Raw genomic sequence first — 21,868 nt, forward strand, 5'->3', positions numbered from 1 at the left:
AATCACATCACTCTCTTAGAAGTAACATTGCAGTCTCAGCTGCAGGAATTTTGGAATTTGTCTTTGTGTGCCATAGTTGCCATTTTAATCATAACGGTTTTTGTTGTTTGTGCAGACCATATTGGCTTTAAAAATCAAATGCTTAATTGTCACAGGCCAGACAATGACCATGTGAGCTTCTCTGAAAGCTTTACAGGTGTCACGAGACAAAATCACACAGGGTAGAGCTCAGGCCTCCATGAAGACCAGTACTTGGCCCTAATCAGAAGCTTAACTCCATAGAAAGGTTTTCAACAGCCTTGCTGGATTCATAAGTGAAAGCCTGTGTTCTGCAGTCTATCAAAAGCTGGGGAATGGGATTGTGGCCTTGTAGACAGACAAATGCTACGTTGCCTTTTCTAGTAACAGAACACAATTCCGAACTAAATCTGTGAGGACAAGGTTTTGTCAGATCTGCATTGTCAGGGCATGCCTGGAGCTTTGTTCTGGTCTTTTTAACTGTAACAGCAATTGTCAAACAAAGTGGTAGCTGTTATCTAAGCAGTTTTCACTTTAGCTGACTTCTATATGATTGTATAATATAGTGCCTATTTCGATAATAATTTTCATGTATTTGTCAACCTAATAGGTGGAACTAACAAGTCACTCTTCTGTGTAAAATGAACTGTCTGAACCTCGGATAAAAATGCGTTATGGAGAAGAACAAACATGGGATAATAGCAGAGGCCTTAAAACTGTGGGCGCAAGGTGATAACAGAGCCAACCAACCCACCAGTGGTCTCTAAAGCAATGCAGCCATGGTGTGAGTCAAGCTGGTTTTAGGTGTTACAATGAGAGCAAAAAAGATATGTAAAGTATACCACGTATAACAAATACAAATGTAACTTTGAATTTTAGAAGACTATAGAGCAAGCAAAGTGTAAGGTATGTTAGAAAATGTATAAAAATAAGCCCAGTTGGATCCAAGACTAAAGAGGAATAAGCTCCCACTATCAGCTTTGCTGCCTTCCTACTGGAGAAAAGCTCAGGACGTTGACAGCTTTCCATAAGTCTCTCCCATGGCAGACTAAAGACATCAGCCATAGCACTCAAGGAGGGGTCTGTGGTGAGCATAACACCACAGAGAAGGAAGAGGTATTACAAAGTCTATAAAAGGTTTTTAACTATTTTTGGTTTAATTTGCTGAATTTTCTTTTTTTCTTTTTTTTTTTCTTTTTTTTTCTTTTTTTTTTTTTTTGTAATAAATAGATCTGGACTAATTGTGTTTCTGAGGCCCACATAAGCTGCATGAGTTGTAGTACAATACTGTCCTTAGAAGTGGACAAATTACATTATTCAGCCTGTAGCAGTTATACTTGCTTCCCTTGTGCGTATAATGGACACAGTGATAAAAAGAGGAAAGGAAAAAATTATTACTATTTTGCTTCTCCCCCCCCCCCCCCCCCCCCCCTTTACTTTTTTTTTAAATTTGCTTTTGCTGTTAAGGAGAGATTCTACCATACTGTTTTGTATGAGGGAACAGAGCAGGTATGTCAGAAATCCTTTATACTCAGTCTTTACAAGGGATGAAGATGAAGGTGGTGTTTATAAACCAGATGAACAGATAAAAAGTTCACATAAGATTGAGCTTGCTGCCAGGTTTGCAGAAGTGAGAGTCTGTGCAGTCCTTGTGTATCTCTGGCAGCTCCACTACCAATGTGAATACAAGAATATCAGAGGCAAGAGGCTGTGCGTCTGAATCTCAACACCAAGGGCTACAGTGTGGTGAGGCAGTTGCTTCTTTACTTTAGGAATACGATAGCTTGCAATCATTACTCACATAGTTCTACTTGTTTGACCCTGAGGGGACAAAATGAACACATTTTTTCTGTGTAGAGCCCCTGGCTTGTGCCTATTACACGCCTAATGTCTACTACCAGCTCACTACAATTCTGAGTTGAATTTTCAGAGCAGCATTCATCCCCTGAAAAAAAATTGGAAATAAATAGAACCCCATTTTCCTTTCCTCACACCGTATCTAACATAGCTGTACTCTGTTTTTTCCCGTGCTCATCTCAGTATTTTCACTGTTTTATCTTTACGCTGTGACTGTATGAATACTTTCCCAAAGTGCTGGCTTCCTAAGTTATTGTAGCAGGAAAGTGGGAGGAGTCTGGAAATCTTATTGTAGGTCTCCATCTGAAGCCTGAGAATAGCTGGCACCTTGCACAAGCTTCTTCCTTCAAATAAAGGAGAAGGATATGCCACTGCTTGTTCAGCAAGGAGAGGTGTAAAAGGGCCATTCATTTTTTTTCTTGGTTCACTTGCCAGTCAGAGCATCCCATAGACCTTTCTTTCATCTCTGTCAGCTGGATTAGTCGTACCCTGTTGGGAACTGACAAGGAGCAGGGGCAGACTGGTGCCGGGACTGGTTGTGCTAGATCTGTTCCAGTGCCAGCTGCTCATGGCATCAAGGAAATCCCTGCTGGCCAGCTAAGGTGGAACTGTAGCTGCTCAGTTCCTCCTGCACATAAAAAGGTCATTACTCAGTGATTGCACTCAAATGAGTGAATAGCGGCTTGCTTGTACTTAGGCTCAGCAGGGATGGCGTACAGAAAGACCATGTAGTATATATATTTGAAATATGTTTTTAATATTGGGATTCGCAAAATTCTTTCTGTGTGGAGCTGTAAAACTCTATTACAAATAAAGAACCATTACTTTATTCTTGCTGACACATAAGCAACCAATTGTTTTTCTAGTAGCACAATAAGTTTCAGTAGGACTGTTGACTGAGTATGTTTTGAAAAGAAAAAAACAAAACAACACTAGCCGTTTTCTGGAATAAAGTACAGATTTTCATCTGAATGAGGGAAATTTCTTCGGATTTTTTTTCTTATATTAAAATTAATTTTAATAATTTTAAAATTAAAATGTTTCATTTAATATTAAAATATCTTCTGCAAAACCCTGAGAAATTTGGGAGGGGAGAGGAGGGGAAGTGTTTTCTGGAATCTATTATATTGATATCCCTTTATTAGGGTAGGTAGAATTTTCAGTCTTGTGGTTTCCTGTCACAGGCAAAACTTGTGATCTGTTTTCCTCATCTGCCTTCTATCGCATTGCAGTTTTTCTGTAGCTTATCCAGTTTTCCTCTCTGCACTGTTGCATTGTTAGTCTCTGTATTCCATAACCTGGTGTTACAAAACTTAAGGTTTTCTTTTGTCTTCTTCCTTCTCTTCAGTATCTTCCTCCTTTTCCACCAGTTCACTGTGATAAGAGCCTGAGGAGAAGGCTGCTCTGATTTTTTCCTGTTGAAACTGCCCAGAGTTGCATCGGTGCCTGTCAGTGCTTTGCATGGAGAGGCCCCAAAAGCAATGGAATTGGTTTCAAATGGTGAAAGTCAATCACAAGCCCTTCATGATAGTATCCCAAATATCAGGGGGGTCATACTTTAATATTTGGTTTCCAGCCTGAGCCTTGCAAGACTGACAGCTGTAAATAAAAAGGGCTCTTAACTATTTTATTTGTAGGTTGTGCAAATGAGACAGTGAAATTAGAACTCTACAGTATTTTAAGACTGGTGATTAGTGTAGAGCTAAACAGAGTACCTGAGTCTCAAGCCCATGATTAATACAATCAGTTGTGGTTCTGGATCTTGAATATGTTACTTCTGGAACTATAGACTGATACATTTTTCTTAAACTAAGCATATTACTAATCTCTGGAATTCAGAATCCCTTATGTCTATAAATTGCTCCTTTATTGTGACCACACCTGCAGTCTGTTGCTATAAATGTCCTTAAAGATACATGGAGTTAGAAGTAAAAGAAATGACCAGTTGCCTTTTTCATTTGTTCTGAAAAGCTCACAAGGCAAATTAATTAGTCCAAATCAAGATGGCATGCCTTCAGGTGGATGGGTAAAGGCCAGAAACAGTCTTTTTCTTTTGCCTAAGATAATGCATAACCATTTCACTTAGATTTACTTTAAAGTTTGAAGGGATGAGTGAGAGCTAGAACAATTAGCTCTTTTGAGTTAAATGAAAGTTAGGAGAGGATCAGTCTACTTAATTGCATGGATAAAATTCAGTGGTTGGGTTGGTTTTTTTCAGATACTGCTTGTTATTTTTTTTTAAGAATTTCGTAATGAATCTTGTCATCAGCTTGCTTCTTCATTTACCATGCACTGCTAATCCTCTTGCAAGAAAGAGAGAAACATTATCGGCTATAGGAGGTAAAACTTTTTATTCACATAGTTTTTGCTGATGTGACACCACATTTTAGTGGGTGTTATTCAAAGCAATGCTTAGTAAGTGATATACTCACCATTTTTGCAAGGAATTCAATGCCTCACCAAAGGAAACAGGTCAACTACGATGACACTTTCAGACCTGCAGGACAAGGAAGAGTTTGTGGGTGTGACAGAGTTCAAAATAAGGCTTGTGGCTATTTTGTTTGGCTTCCTGGATGTTATCATGCATATACCTGCTATTTACAGTTACGTTTTTGATTCTACTCAGACAACATGTGTGAAAGTCTGGCCAGGTAGCATCAATGTAAATTTTGGCACTAGCAGCTGTGGCATTGGGGTTTCACTTGCCTTCCTGCGGGGAAAAGTTGTTTCTCTGCCATGCTGACATAACACTTGAACTCACTTGAAGATATAAGTGGTGCATATTGGTTATCAATCTGCCTGTCTATAGATTTTATACTGCTGTTTATCACTTAGACACAGGATAATTCTCTACATGAAACTAAGAGCAAGGGAAAACATCCCTAACAGAATTCTTTAAACCTCTGGCATCACTGTCTTCTGTGGATCAAACCCTGCATTGCCATCAGGGATTCAGCAACACATTTTTAAGAGATTCGTAGTTTAGGAATCCAGAGAGCTATTCGTGTAGCTTTCTTCATAACAAGGTGGGTTTTGTACCAAGGATCATAGTTTCAGATATGCTGTGATCTCACTTAGTTATTGTTTGCCGTAAAATGGTTCGCTAGTATGAGTGCAGAAATGTTAGAATATGACCTCTGCTAGCAGAAAAAAGGTCAGAACTCTCATCAGAGAAAGTGGTTTTTTGGCTTGATACTGAAATGCTCCAAAATTGCTTATTATGATGGTGAACATGTGTGGATTTATTTTGTATACTGGTGGCAGATTTTTGTTCTTTTACTTGCTGTCATTAGTGATATGTAATTAGTTTCTTGTCATTGAGCCTGTGGCAACACATGTGAGAAGCACTTTCGCTGACAGGCCAATTTCTCTGAATGACCATAGCTTAGATAGAAACCAGGTATTTATGCTGTTAAGGTTTATAATAAATTTTATTCTGTGCTGAGGTCTAGACCCAGTAAGCTGAGCTCCTCTATCAGTTCTGCTCCTCTTCTCAGTGGTCTTGCAAAGTAGGAAGTCATGCTGCTGATACAGGAGTGCTCTTGGGAGACAGTCACCAGCTAAGTCTTGAAACTTAGGACACACATTTGCTGGTGATCCGCTACTGAGCAATTTCTTAGTTAACAACTGAAAATCAAGTATGACTCACACTTGTTAGTGAGGGTTTGGACATACAATGTCATTAGTCTGACACCATGTTACTGGTCTGGTGGCCGTGGTGTTGGTGGCTCGTTGCCTCAGTTTATGGTAGATGGGCTAAAGAGTTCTTTGATGATGGGAAGCTAAATGAGTGTCTTCCCTCTTGCCCAAGCTCCGTGTGTATATACACATTTCCATAGATCAAGGTCAACTTGATCCAAAGAATAACTTTCTCATTTGTAGGTCAAAACCAGTGTGTTCTGGTTCATTGAGATGGCAAACTGACTGCCAGTTGTCTGATGCCTTCTAATTGTTGCAGACTTGGTACTGTTTTCTTAGTTTTACTGGTTTTATGCATTAGCACCAACAGTCTGTTATGTCTCAATGCAAGGCAGACAAACAAAATCACAAACAGGTCTTCATGCTACAATGTCATTTGCACTTTTCCTCACACAATTTGGGTTTTGGAATGATTCATGCCACCACTCAGTGTTTCTTATTACTTTGAAAACACTAAATATCTGTCGTTTAGCCAAGAAAACACTACATAGCTATGACTGCCTTCTGCAGGAAAATCTTGCCTTTGATTTCTTAGGTCCTTTTGTGTGCATCGATTAGGTTTATGTGGAAAAGAGCTTTGGGAAAGAGATTTTAACCCTCTATTATCCTGTTGCAACCTGTTCAGAATTACATGCATGTTCATGTGAAGGTTGCACTGGGATAATGAGGTGCCTTTGGACATGCCAGGGGGGAAGTTATGTAGAGAGGATGTGAGGCTGTCACGTCTTGGTGTATGTTTGATCGTTGCTCTTGCAAAGTTGTGATGTGCATTCTGTCACGGTTTCAGTAAGGGAAACCCAGTTTGCTTTCGATAGCAGGCTAAGGGAAGCCTGTATTACTTAAATGAACAATGAGAACTGCGTAGTTCTTGGGCAAGAATTAGCAAGTACATTTCAAGTGTAGAGACTGTATAGTCAAGTGGATGGACCACTTGACAGGAGTGTGAGAATAATGTCTTTCTTCAGCCTAGACATTGAATCATTGTGTGACATCTGGCAGATTGCTTCAACACTTCTGTCTCTTGTTTCCCCCACAGGAAGTAGAGAACTCCACTTTAGAATGAGATCTGTAAGGGCTAGTGTAATAAATAATAGTTATAATGGTACGTTTCTCTGCAAAAGCTTGGATAATCATCTTCAGCAGTGGCATTAGTCTGAGCTAGTTTTCTTAGTGGAATGGAGGTTTGACATGGGCCATTTCATGTTTCAGTCGGGCAAATTAATCCTTGATGGGCTGGTGCAGAAGTTTGAGTGATTTTTTCTGACTTGTAAATAGAATACTTATTTTAATGAGAATAAAGATCTTTATAATTTGAAGCCAATTGCCAACAGAAGGTTGCAAATTGTTAATGCAAGGTTAAACTAAATTACAAAAGAGGAAATGCTTGCATTTTAAGTACCTTTTACATTGTTACAGAAATACAAGATTTGTCTTCCTCCTCATGTAACAGTCACATTTCATTTTGAAACAATGTTAGCTGCTGCTGAAAAGATCATGAAATGGTATGGGTGAAGAGAGACAGGAAATCCAGTCCATTTCTTTGTGCTTGCATCACATCCTGGTACCAAATGATCAGTGGTTGCCTTCCTCATGTTTGATTTGAGCAGGTTTGGGATTCCGCAGTGATGTCCCACGTGTGCCAGTAGCTACGCTGCTGTCTTAGTCTGCGCAGCTGTCGCTGCATTTCAGGCTGGTGGTCTCTGAGCCAGAAGAAACATGCATTGGTATTGATTAAACAAAACATAGGTTGAAAAATATGATAAATGGTGCCAGTTTGTTCTTCTGGATTCTTGATTTTAGTATTTTCCATGGGTTCCTAGATATCCACTGTAGCAATATATAAAGCCATAATCTTCTCACCTATGCAGGACGTAGCTTAAAAAACATAATGGTGACCACTGTCTCCTGAGGAATGGAACAGCAATTAATTGGTTTGAGCACTGCTTACACAGAATAACGATCAGCTGTGCTGTGTCTGCTGCAGAAGCTTATACTATAAAGCCTCAGCAAATGCTAGTTTGTCCTAGATATGTCCTCTTTGTTGTCTGCCACATGCTAACATAAAAAGCTTTAAAACATACCTGAATGGGGTTTTTAGAAATTCTTCTGCTGGTTAGTAACCTGTAAAAAAATACCCTTTTTAGAACATTCTTCTTTCCTCCACTCTTTGACATACTTCTTTTTCCCCTGGATGGATCCCTGTGGCAAGAAAATCTCTTCAGCTTGAATTCTTTTTTCTTTGCTGCCCTTTTCAGTTAATTTTCAATTCACTTATGTATATTCTATGTCTCCACTTGTTCTCCCAGGAGATGTCAGACAATAACCTCCTACACTGTAGATCAGGGGCTTTCTGAAAATGCGTGTGGGGTAAATTGAGCAAGATGAGAACTAACTAATGCTAATTAATTCACAAATGTTGTATTATACAATTATATATATTGTTTAAAGAATAGAAGCACCTGATAATACCAGAGCTACAAATTATTAATATTCCCTCTACAGTGGTCCCTAATTAGAACAGATTTGACCAATTCTACTCTTATGCAGTGCTCACATACCAGGCCTTTAAAGGTCACAGCTAGTGGGATCTACAAAGCCTCTTACAGTTTTGCTAACATGACTTCCTTAACAATTGAGTCAAATTGGTAAAAAAAATTTGAGACGGCAATACCAGATGCTAATATTATAGCTGTAACTTCCTGTTGCTTTGGTCAGAGGCTTTGCGCTATGAAAATTTGTTCAATGCAAAGAGGTCTTAATGGATTGTAAAACAGGACTGTCACTGAACACTTGTTTTACATCTTATTATGGTTCCCTGATTCTTTGGGCAAAAGTGGGTTATCTCTGACTGCTCTGCAGACTGAAGCATCTAGGGATTGCTATAATCTGTGTTTTGCTGTCTGTGTCACTAGAGAACTCACTGCCAGCTGGAGAGAGACAAAGATGGTGCTCCCACCAAGATCACACCGTTCCTCCCCTCTCCTCTTCTGTCGAGTGAGATGATGAAAAGACTTACTATGACAAGCACAGGCTAGCTAAGAGTTTTCCCACAACCTGGGAATTAGCTAACCTGATCAGGCAACCATTTGGTCTCTTACTACTTACGTCTGACACAAATATGTCATCACATAGGAGAGAAGCTGGCACATAAAATGCTTTCCCATAGGCAGTGCAGTTTTTTAAACCAGTGGTGCACAATAAGCTTAAAAGAACAGACATGGTGATACATATTTATGACATCAGGACTCCCCTAGCATTAAATTAGGTGATTTTATATGACTACTAAGAACCCTCAGCTTCTTTGCTAGTCTGTGCAGTTGCTTTCAGTTGCGTGTTGAGAATGTTTCTTAAATTTTTGGGTTGGCTTGCAGCCCTTTGCTTTGATTAGGAGCACGCAGCAATCCCGGCAGTTGGAACTGAAGGCATGGCTTGAAGTTAGAGGACAGTGTTATGGAAAATCTTAGTTATTTCTGAGCTTGATCTGGCAAAGGATTCATGAAGGTGCTGAGGTATTAACATCTTTGCATTAAGCCATCTGAAAAACAGGATTTACAAAAAAGGTGCTGACAGAGTATCTCCGGGATACAAAAACAGTTTTCGTAGAATAATGCTCTGTAAGCTGCTCTAACTGTTTAACTTGCTACTCTACCAAGCATCCCATGTTTGCCAAGTTAAAGGGAAAGCCACATGGCACCAGAGCTGACGGTATGAAATTGTTGTTTAAAAATGAATGGTTGGAAGTTTTTTCCACAGACCAAATGGGGTTGTATTACCTTGTCTTTTTTCTAAACAATGATCCTAACCTCTGAGATAAACCCCATTTTATCTCCTAAGTTGAAATATATTTGGGAAAACAGACATTTTGAAAATCCAGAACATTTGTATTCCAGAACTGGTATACAGTGTAGGGTAGGAGTGTCTGAAGCATGTCACAGGTAACATTTTCTGAATACTTTGACGTGGAACTGCATTTTTCAATGGTTAATAGTTCAGAAGCCAGTCTGACACAGGATGTGGCTTCACTGGAGTCACTATAGCTGTGCTGTGCCTAGAACTGTATTACAAAAAACATCATATACATTGTGTATTTTACAGCTCTGAGACAAATTGTGAAGAGCTGAGGTAAGAAATACATTAAGTAGTTCATAGGTGGCAAGACAAGAGCCTGTGTCATGGTGCAGGTGGCAAGCACTGACAGCTGATCCAGCTCCTCAATCAAGCTGTGTAACCTCTGCTGAACTCAGTGCTCTGATAATAGTAATTCTTCCAGTAACCCTGCTGAGAGATGGTGAGAAAGCACTGACCCCTTCATGAACCTCACAGGCTCCATATGCCAAGGCTTGAATTGCCACCCAGATGCCAGTGAGGTCAAGGAGCTGGGGAAAGATGTTGTGCAAAGCATCCTCTGGAAAATACACCAGCTTAACGTCCTTCCTCTCCTCTGGCCCTGTCCTGTGGAGATGCTTACGATCAGGGCACGGCTTTTGTGTGAGTGTTGGAAGGGTGGTTGGGCCCACCTATATCTGTGCTCTTGCTTGATATGCTTACGGTGAAATTGATAGTAAAGGATTTCCATTCTCTTCTGTGCCTCATGCTCTGTGCAAGCGCCTAGCAGCTCTGAGCTACATGCTGCTTCTTGCAGCCCCTCCTTCCCTGCTATGCTATTCCTCTTTCTAAAATAATTTAAACCAGACAGCTTCTTGATGTGTTACCCCATGCATGCAGAAAAGCACATGCACTCTCAGTAAAAATTCTCCATGTTAGTGCCCTGTTCTCTCCTTTCTTACTTTTTGTGCTGTAGAGAGAGATTAAGTGTCTTAGTGCAGAGCGTTATAAGGTTATGTTAATTAGAATAGCCAGTAGTCTGAAGTAATGCTAAGTAGATAGGTTTTGCGGGTTAATGTAAAAATTTATAGCAGTCTAGAAAGGCTCTGCAGCAAGGGCCCAGACCTTTGTTGCATTTTTGTTGTATTTGTTGTAAGTTTTTTTCTGTGTCTGAGACATGCTGTCATCTTGAGCAGGTCACACTTCATGCAGATAGACATTTTGGTCATGTGTACAATTACTGTACTCTAAGTATGTCTTTTAAAGTACAAGTTCACAAGCTAATTACCAAAATGTCTTGATTTAGAAAACACTGAAAATGTGATTTTACAATACTGGGGAAGAAGCCTTTGCGTGAGAGTGGACTGTAATTAAGGAAAATAGTTGTAGTCGTTATTGCTGTGTAGACGATGCATCTTGTAACCTGTGTCTGTCTCTTGCTTTTGTGCTGAAAAGTGACTGCCTTCTTAGGTTATTTTGTATGCCTACAGGTTAGACCCTGATGTTCTTTTTAGTCTGTATCCCTAGTCCCGTATGTCAGTGCTCCATGTCACGAACCTCGTTGTGTTAAATATGGAGTTTGCAAAAAATGTGAAACATACTGAATCACCTTTATCTTTTCTTTTTCAGGATAATAAAGTTTTGAACAGTGCCTCCCCAAGAAGTGTGATGAGAAATGGCTTTAGGAAACAATACCCAGAGAAGTTATTCCATCATCCCCTGCTTCATCTTTGTTGAGGTAAGTGCAGCATTCAGTTACCAAGCCTACAAAGAAGGGAGCTCTGCCATGAAGGAATTAAGTAATTTGCTGGCCATTTTGTTTGTAAGGAAGAATGCTTTCTTACTTGATAACATGAATATCCATCCTTGTACTCAGTGCCTTCAAGTGTCCCTGAAAACAGTCCTGCATGAGTTAGACAGATCTTAGGTACAAGCGTGCAAGAACAAGTAGATGCTCTGTTTTCAAGACTCACCTCTACCTGATTTATCAGCTAATCCTGTGGCATTTGGTACAGAGTGGGCAGGAGCTGCAGATGCAGGTCAGCAGTACATGATTGCTCATCTTCCCATTTTTCCTCAGACCTATATCCATATTGCTGCTGCGCAAGGACTAGACCTTGTTTAAGGAAATGTCTGATCTCACAGTCTAATGGTTCATAGGCTTAGGAAGCAACACTCTGCTCTGATTTCAGTTGAGGCAGAACATAAAATTTAGATGAGGCATGCCTCTCCTTTAAGGGTAATGAAGGAGCTTGGCTAGCACAAGGGCTGTGAACTGACTAGCAGTGAAGTTACAGGAGTGGTTGTTCCTACCATGGAGTATGGCTCCACATCCTTGTTAAGGATAGACTGGGGTTTTTTAATTGGCTTATTATTTTACTCTGTACAAATGCTTTTTTTGTGGTGCTTCTACTTACTCTAACACTGGTAGACTGGCCCAAAATAAGTATCCAAATCAATGAATGTTCAACTGGTGCTTAAAATCTGGGATGGTTTTCCTGGCAAGTGGGGCAACTCCTGGTTTCCAAAGAGGGTAAAAGTTTCCATCAAATTTAGATGGTGAAGAGGAGATAACTACCTGTGACTGACTGTCTTCAGAGCCTGATGTAGCTTGGATGTAATACTCTTTCGCCCAAAATTATGAGGTGACTTGTGCTCTTCCACAAGAGAAGCACTAAGAACAGGCAACAGACTACTTGTGATGCTGGGTGTTGTGTAATACTTAGCCCATTTCCACAACAATCTTAGAAAGGTTTGAGAGTGCTGCAGCAGCAGGTGTAAAGGTCACTCTGAACTGTTGTTTCCAGAGCTCCTGGGCACTGATCTTTCCCCAGGGACATGGGAAAAGCATGCAGTGGTATGCAGGACCTCTCTAACCCCTACTCACCTGGAGTTCCCTCCTCATAGTGTCTTCTCCAGCCAGGAGATACACTTCCCTTATATACACTTCCTACTTTTTGTACTACCAGCTTAGCCTCCAAAACACAGTCAGATAATCCCTGGGTGCTTAATCTAATGTAAGTAGTAGTTTTCCTTTTGACTTGGATGGGCCTTCCTTGCAGGAGGAATCTGGTTGGAAGGTGGACGGAGGAAAAGCGTAATAAAACCACTAGTAAAGCTTGGCATAGGGTCTTCCCAGCTGCAACTATGGCAGAGACCAGTGTGGGAAGGTGATTGAGCCTTGCAGTACTTCACAGGGATTTGTCATGGACATTATGTCCAACTTCCTGGAGAATCTCTGTCTCTGCTCCCCAGGGAGACTGAGGGGCTGTTCTGGCTGAGACAATGGGTCACTACTTTATCCCATCAGGTAGAGAAAGAAAGGTTAAAAGAAGGGAAAAAAAACTAGTAATAAGCTCAGAAGAAACCCAATAAATACCATCAGGAATAAGATGTCTCAAATTTCTTGCATAAACAAGTAGCTCTGAAGACTTCTAGTCTTCTAAATGTATGAATGATGAGCCTGATTGGCAGCCTATGACAGAGATATAAATTGTCCTTACTGTAGACAAGACTAACATGAATATAAGAATAAATCTTTTTAGGGGAGGAAGAGGAAAGAATTTTTTGCCCCATAAGTGTACTTTCCTTGTCCTTTCTTATATTTGCCTTGTTGATTAAAACACAATTTGAAATTAAAAATCAATCAAAAGCAGAGAGCTAGTTTCTGAAAAGATGTTCTCGCTGCTACATTTGATGAAAACATATATTTCTTCCCCTCTTTGACCACAGTATAGATTTTTAATGTAGCACTACTGGAACTGCAAATTCATAGACTTATGTCAAGCATTGTGGCATTAAACAATCGGAAATCTAATTTCCTGCGGGGAATGCAGAGATGATTGATAGTAGCCATTCGGTCTGAAAAGTCCCTGTAAATCTTAAGGCATGCTGAGGGTGCTGTTCTACTGCTGTGCTTCTGAGACTAAAGGAAGTGCTTTTTAGATGAGCTGCCTTAGACACCAAGCCCTGTGCTGGATTGCCTGGGTTAGGATGGGCCCTATTTTTGTAGCTTTGAAGCAACCATGAGAATTGATTAGCTGTGTGACATCTTGCTGCAGTTGCCAAAGGTGCATACAGTACAGCTAAAAATAAATGTTGCCTGCTTTCCTGATAATACTTTTCCATGTGAAGACAATCTAGCAGCAGACATGTTAGGTGATCGTGAGTAGGAAAAGAGATGGTCAGTGAATATTATCATAGACCTGTTCCCCAGAATGTACTGTCTCCCTGACTGTCTTCCATGGAATGTGGTCCTGTGATTAAAAGCTTTGAGATACTTGCTCTTAAGAAAAAAAGTGCTGAGCCTTGATCATCATGTCAGATGCCCTGCCAGTAGATGTTTGCTAACTGCCCAGTATACAGTGTACATTCAAAGAAGTTGTGATGGCAGTGGTGGAAATGAGGTCTCACAAACAGTTTGGACATTTTAAATACCGTTATGCTTCAGTCTGTACGAATGTGACACTCGTGGGTTTTTTTCCCCATTTCATTTTCCTTACACTAAACTAACTTGTAGCAGTTAGTTAGCATGAAACTTGACCTGAAGGTGAATGGCTCATTATAAAAGCTTAAATTTTGTGCCTGACTCTACAAATTCCTTTTTATGTTCAAAGTATGAACTTTTTAATAATATAGCAATAGCACGTGTTGTCTAATCTACAATGACAGAAATGTTAAATCAACGTTTTCAGTCCCTAATTAGAAACACAATGTCACATTATGAGTAGGGAATCATTAAACTAATTTTCAGCCACTTATCAAATCTGAGTCCCTCTCCCAAATAATGCAGGCAGCATTCTAGATGGTTCTCTATTGTGTTATAAGAGTATGACTGTCATGACATTCTGTCATTTGTCACCAGATGAAGATTTGGTACTACATTTTGTTAAACACATAAGCAATTAATTTGGACGTACAGAAGAATAATATTCTACTTTTCCCTGCCTGACTTTGCAGCATTGCTTGCAGCCACCATCAGTGAAAGGAGCCATCAGGAGGCCCTCACCCAGCCTTGGTTTACATGTAAGAGGTTGCAACAAGATGAGACCAATTTCATTCCTCATTCAGCTGAATATGTGCCACTGCTTTGAGCAGTGTACACACTGCTGAGTACCTGTCCATGAGCACTGATACTGTTAGCTGCTGGTGGTTGTTAAATAGAAGTGCAAAGAGCAGAATGCCCTACTCCAGTAGCTTCCAGAGCCCTTTGGAGCCACTGATGGACACAGAGCATGCAGCAGAGGCTATAAAGCTCCTAACTGTTGGTATGCCCTGGATCCATTCTGGAAAATGCAAATAGTGCACAGCAGCCTGTTTGAGGATTTGTTGATGGCCAGGACTGATCATTAAAGTGGTCTTATGTGTTATAGGCAAGCATGAGAAAAAGTAGGAGAAGCAGCATCTGGGATGACAGGAAAAATTTTCTCACATAGTCTTACTTTTTCACATACTTTGACTTACAGTGGCATTTGTTGCCAAAACTCTTTGTGGAGCACCTCCCCCCTCTTTCACCTGATGGGATATGTGTGATAAAGTGCTGTCAGAAACATCTTTAATGACATTTCAGCACAGCTGTCTCATTATTTTGCAACCCTGCTTTGCAAGATTTGATCCAAGAAATGCTATGTTACATCCTTCCCCATAACATCCACACGTATACTGGCTGAACGTGGGGACAGGTAGAATCACACCTGGCTGGGGGGGTGTGTTTTGTACACAGTGGGGCCAGTTTTCTGGAAGGATAGTTGCATAGTATGAGTAAACAGCATCCCCACAACTATACGTTACTTCAGGAGGAAGGCATGTGAACAACTTTTGAGCCATTGTGTCTGTTTGAACGATGATTTTAAAAGAAGCAATAAGGAAGTAACACTTCCTCTTTTTCCTGCAAAGAAAACCCTGTCATCTGTTCTCTGTCAATGGCAGTTATAACTGTAATGGCTCTCTAGATAATAAAAGGAGAAATTTATTCTGGAATTTGTGCTGATGCGGCGCTTTCTACTTACTTTTTCCCTCTTCTGCTTCTCACACTATAAGCCCAGGTTTGAGGGCTTGAGTTGTTTCAGGGTGTGAGGGGTCAAGTGCTTCTGAGGTGTGTCTTTGCACATGAAAACACTGCAATTTTCTGGCACAAGATTTAATTAAACTGTCTTAAACTGATCAAAGAGTTACTGAATACCAAGTGACTTTAATATGACTGATGTATGTGCCACATTGTGCTTTACTCTGGATTATTGTAATCCTGTCATTGACAAGGTAGTAAGGGTATACTCTTAATAAGCAACACCATTAAAACTTCAGACATTGGACATCTTTCAAATTCTGTAATCTGAAGATTCTACTTTTTCACTCTAAATCCATTGTTCTGCCCTCAGGAAAGCTTTTGCAGGCAGAGTGGAAACTGTTTCTTCTTGACAACTCGATAATATCACATTGCAAAGAAATGAAGATTTTGTAAGAAAAATATCTTCTCTCCTTTTCCTCCATGAATAAAATGAAAAATGCTGCAGAATACAAAGCTCTAGTCTTACATGTTTTCTGATGTAAACTTTGATTCGAACTGTAGATACATTACAGCCTCATAGGGTCTCTTTAAGTGGGGTAAATTTTCCTTTACTTTTTGGTTTTAGTTTTGGACAGATTGAGTCATCTTCCAAGTATCAGTTCAAACATAATTTTAAAAAAATGTTTTGATTTATAGAAGCATAGAAAGAATGAATTCTTCTTTGCCTGCCTCCATTTTCCTGCCAGTATTTCACGTAGTCAAGCCAAAAGCTGAACTACCCTTCAGCAGGAGAATTTCTGTAGTACGGAAATAATTTGTGTGACACAAGTGCCTCTTGAACTCCTATTTGTCATCAGCATCACAGCAGGGTTTAGGGAGCTCTGAAAAATAACTAAATTTAGAACAGTCACAACATATGTGGCATTTTTTAATTATATTTTTTTGCTTAGGTGTTCTGAAAATGTAAGCTTTTTCACATTTGGGTGTACTGGCTGGTGCCCTCTAATTTTGAGCAGTGTTCAGGGAGTGTGAAATGTCTTATTCTGTGTGCTGTGGTCCTCAAAGCAACATTTGAAAGAGGCATTGGAGGTATTGGGAGTGGCTTTCTTATTTGTGTTTCTAAGTCACTTCTCTCATAAGAAAAACTTGCTGATTGCATTAGAGCTTTATTGATATGATTAAAATAGCATAAAGGACATACAAACACAGTTCTGAATATTCAAAATACAGGTTTTAATATTGGCAAGGTAATGCCCAGTTCTAGAAAACACCAAAAAAATCCAGGCAGATTTTATTGTAAACATTAACTAAAAAGGCATCCCAAGTTGAACAAACTTCAGAATAGTTGCAGTGATTAGTGACTCTGTTCTGTAGCAGCATCCAGTATCTGCCATTTGGGACTTTTTGATTTTTGTTTCCTGCTGAGGCAGAAAAGAAGGATTTCCCAGTGGTTCGTGTGTGCCACCTCAATCCTTCCCCTTGCTATAGGTGTCTTGCACATAGCTATTTAAAGCTCTTATGTTGTTTCTCCATCTGTGCCATGCAAGCAGTAGTGCTGTGCTGCTCCACTGGGATGCTGTGAGGACAAAATGCCCCAAGGGACATGTCATGTGCGGGTGTTGTATATAAAGTGCCTGTCATTAGATCCTCTAGTTAGACTGACTGTGTGAATTGATGGTGACAGATGCTGTGAGTTCGTAGGAACTTGTTTTATGGCAGGGTGATGTTTCTGCATAATCCCCATGCTTCAGACACTTCTGTTTCTTGGGATTCATTGTTTTTTATTTTATTCACTCAGCATTTTGTTGCTCTTTCTAAATGTGTCTTTATGTTCCCCATTTGCCACTCATTTCCTATTGTTTGCTTTGTGTCTCTACCACATGCCTCCTTTGTTCCAGATGACTAGATAACTCCATGTTGTAAAATTGGTTTAATCTGCGTGAATAGGTGTCTCCTGAATGTTGGATTAGGGTTTTTTTAATTGCTAGGCAGTTTTCATAATACCTGACTATAAACTAAAAATTTTATGAAACAATAATCCTTCTAGGTGCTTCACAATTAGGCAAAGATCACAGAAAACTCATGGCCAAAATGGACACTCTGAAAAAAGCAGATTGTTATTTCGTTCTTTTTGACTTCTTGAGGACATCTTAAAATTAATATTAAGGGACTGCCCAAGACGGATTAGCTGCTTGACTGCATTTTTTCTTTAAAACGTAAGTGAAAAAAGGGTTCTGCTGTTGCTTGCAGACACGTAAAACCTATTTTGTATCCTCCCTCTTTATTCTGGAAATTTCCCATCTCAGATAATCCCTTTCACAGCCTGAATAACATTTTAGGGCTTGCACCAGTGAATTTGGTGCAGTTGTCAAGGAAGAGAGAAAGGAACCAAAAATTCTTTGAGTAATAAAAAAATTAATTTGGTAGTAGAGAAAAATGCTGTGAACATACTACTTTATCTGTTTCACTGTACCCTGAAACTAGCCAACACTTCTGAGAACTACTGCAATTTATATGATGTCGGTCTATATAACAAGGTTTGTAAGAGAAGGAATTGTGTTTTTTTAATGATGCAGCAGTTAGGGAGATTGGATTTGCTTTGTTTTTTTAAGAAGAAATGCATTTTGCCAATACATAAGTTAAAAAATCCCATAGCTCTAGTCAATTTCTGATAGAAAAGCTAGTAATCAGAACTGATTGTATAGAAATGTTAACAAAATTGGTTAGAAAACCCAGTGTTATTTGTGCAAGTTTTTTGTATTGTATGTGCAGAACTCTACATGCCAGGTTTGAAGCCTTCTAAGATGGAAGGTATTTCCAGAAATGACTGGGCAACTTTAATTAGGCTTAAAATAGATAACAATGTGAAGATACATACAATACATACAATATGTACCATAGGCAGCTATCTCCCAATGGGAACAGAGTGATATTATCAGTGAAAAGTACTGCTGAATTTTTCCCTCCATTCTTTTCAGAAGCATACTTAGATTTTTACGTTTCTTGCAGATTGTGCTAGAGCAGTTGATGTGTTACATTTTTTGTGTTTGTTAGCATACTTTAAAGACCTGAGGGGTTTTCATATTTTCTCTCCTAAGCACAGAGTGTTGAGCTACTTATTTGCTCAGATACATGAAAATTTGGAGATCATTGCAGGTGATTGCATTGCATTATATCATTGCATTATTGTATTATTGACTCTTCTGTGACACAGTTCCACTATTTCCTCTGGTCTGCTTATGTCAGCACTTTTTTTCTTTGGTCTGTAGGAATATCCCTGCATTTATTTAGCATTATATTTAATTTGCACGTTACATGAATTTTTAAAAAGGGTGAAAAGGAATTAATATGGACTCACAAAATCAAGCCTTCCCAGAACTGATCAGTAGGAAAGATCTGAGAAACCTCAGAGCAAAACAAGATGCTTTAAGCATATTGCACAATATCAAACCTGTTCAGTATTTTTGACAATGGTGTTGACATCAGGAGAATTTTCAAAAGTTAAATAGGTCTCTCTTAAGCATCGTGTCCAATTTCATCAGGCTTGCAAAGGACTTGGTTGGTCAGGAGTCAGAAATCACTCCAGACATGGAAAAGGAGGGGGTTGTTTTGGCATTCTTACAAGGGTGATGTCAAGATCAGTCTTACAGCAAACAGATTCGTACAAACGATTTAGCTTTGAAAGAAACTGGCATTTTCTGCTCCCTAGAAATTCCAGCAAGACCATCTTTAGGAATCAGTCTGACAAATCTTGTGCCTCCTTTACAAACCAAGGGTATTACACCAACTTGGAACTTCCCAAGCTGCTGACAGAATGTTTTGTTGCCTTTGTGTGGGAAGCAAATAGCTACAAAACTGTGGTGTCTTCTCCCTCTGAAGCGCAAATGGATAGTCCAGTTACCATGCCCTGAATAACACAAAATAACTAAAGCTGGTATGAATGCAGCAGGATGTGGCAACAAATAACATACAGCCTTCTGGAGAAATTATACTGTAAGTTTCCGTATTTCTAGCTCACTGGGCTGGTGCACCTCAGGTTTTATGATTTATTTCATGAATTCTGGGGCAGTCTGAAGAGAGGCCTGCTACTTCCCCTCAGTCCATCCCCACATCCCAGCATTTTAGCTTTTCTGTCTGATGTATTTTCTTATAGTGCACCTCAGTAATGTATTTCACCAGCAGTTTCTGTGCGGTGTTGGATATAGTACAAGTAGATCTCAGACCATATTCCTAAAGCCCAGTCATATGCTCTCACATGGGTAATTTTGCATGTGTCATGTATTTGTTCACAGCTGTAAACTCAGTGGGGCTGTTGAAGAGGCTATATCAAAACTGATCATATGCAGATGTGTTTGCAGGAAATATGTGAGAGTGGTATTGCTGGGAATCAATCTTTTGAAGGTTGTTACATCTTGTGCACATGATGCTAAATGGGCAGTCAAGTCTTAACACACCAGAAATCATCACTTGTGATGATGATTGCTTACAACAACGATTAGAGATGGACCCTCAGTTTTAGAGTTCATGAGTCTTCACAGATTATCTTTCAGCTTGATGCCATGCCTAAAACAATACTTCTGATTCAGAAGTTTGGGCTTCATAAGACTTAGGATATCTGTATAAATATACAATGATAAATTGTATTAGCTCTTCCTGGAACACTCCAGTTTTAAGTTAAAGAGCCAGGAATAAAGATGCATCTTCATCTTGAAACAGTGATTTAATGGTCAAGATTTCTATTGCAGATAGATTTTTAGAAAAGGTTGTTAGATGAATGATTAATCAATATTTTACTAAGCACATAATCGATTTTTAAAGAGTTGTTGCACAGTTCGAGAAATCAAATGGTTGTTCATAATGGTCTGTAACTCTTACTTTTGGGTGATGTGTTTATAGTACCCACTGGGATTAAGATCTGCACCAGACTAGACATATGTAGAATTCTGTGGCTGGCTGTGGTCTCTAGCAGCTTTGCAGCAAAGCTTCTGCATGTTTGCAAAGAGTCAGTGCAAAAAGCCAGGCTGTTTTGCCCAAAAGTTTTAAGCATACCCCAAGCCCCTGTTATACATTTCTCTCTCATGTCATTTCCTTCTCTGACCTGATCACATGAGCAGATGAATGGGAGAGCCCATGTAATAGGGCACGTGAGGGATAGGCTTTTTCAAGTTTAAAATAAGTTTGTATAATTTATTAACTTTTCATAATGTTACAGCATGTTAAACTTTTTATAATTCTACAGTAATTATTGATGTGGCCTACCAAAAATATGCTGTAATGACATTAAAGCAGCTTGGAACTAGTGATGCAATTATTACTCGAGTTACTGTTGGTTTTGTCACAACTTCAGTAGAGTGAATTCTGTACATTAAACGATAGTGACATTTGGTCATGTAATGGCTGGATTATCCCTGTATTTTCTTCTCCCAGCTATTAAATGCTGCATGTGTATCCTAAAATAAATAATCTATAGTTCATCATGACTTAATGGCTTATTTTTGGAGTGTAGACTTGGCATAACTGAAAGGAGAAATACTGCTAATACTACTAATATTAAGAAATCAATACTTGTTATATACTTAATTAAAACACAGAAATTTAGTGTGTGATTATTTTGTGCAGATGTACAACATTATTGAATTAATGCCACTTTTATTTAGTTTAAGCTATGTATAACAGTCTACTTGATTTTTCAAGACTCATTGTGAGTTTTGGATGCTTCATGGAGAGAGAGAAATTGGGCCCTTAAACCTTCTCTCAAAATAGTTTGTGATACTTTGTTTTTCAATATCAATAATGGAACTATTGATCAGATTTCCATTTGATTTATCGTAGTCTCTAATCAGTACTGTATTTTTTTATAAAATTAAAGAAAAAACTGTGTAAATGTATCTCATAAATGTAATCTAGTTTCTTATTAATACCTGACCAATATAAGATTCCAATTATCATGGAGTGAATTAACCTTTAAAATAAATTGGATAACAGATTACACTTTTATTAGTTTTATAGTTGTGCTGATCTTTGACTTGGAACTAGTTAAATCAGTAGTCATCAGGGATCTTTATGATTTTATTTAAACCAGCCAAAACAAAAATCAGCGCAGCTCTGTTGTAATGGTAGGAAACGTACCGAAACTCTCAAACTGAGGAAATTGTGGGAACATAATGCTTTATACAGTGTTGGTTTCATATGAATACATGCCAGCACTGGTTTATCATGGTGAGTTTCTGGCTTTTCATTCTTATTGAAAATGGTTTTCTGTAGAGGGAACACTTTGGGACTTGGAAAAAACACAGAGTAGGTGTGATTTGAACAAGAAAAGCAGCCATGTGAGTTAGAGACCTAAGTCTATGCTTCGAGTTAAAAGGAAGGTCATAGACTAGCAAAATAATTTATATGGGAAAGGATCTCTGGAGGTCTCTAGGCGCAGGAGGGCTCAGAAGAGCAGAGGCTATATTACGT

General features: G+C 39.1%; 1 protein-coding gene across 1 annotated transcript in view; it reads left to right on the forward strand.

Annotated features, from left to right (window-relative positions):
* The window catches only part of PLPPR1 (phospholipid phosphatase related 1), a 139,725-nt gene that overhangs the window by 50,612 nt on the left and 67,245 nt on the right, over positions 1–21,868 (forward strand). Inside the window, exon 2 of the mRNA XM_074932283.1 lies at positions 11,029–11,137. Coding sequence (XP_074788384.1) covers positions 11,075–11,137 — 63 coding nt within the window. The 5' untranslated portion in view covers positions 11,029–11,074. The remainder of the gene's footprint in view (positions 1–11,028; positions 11,138–21,868) is intronic.

This window comes from Athene noctua, chromosome Z (genome assembly GCF_965140245.1).
Source record: "Athene noctua chromosome Z, bAthNoc1.hap1.1, whole genome shotgun sequence".
Lineage (NCBI taxonomy): Eukaryota > Metazoa > Chordata > Aves > Strigiformes > Strigidae > Athene > Athene noctua.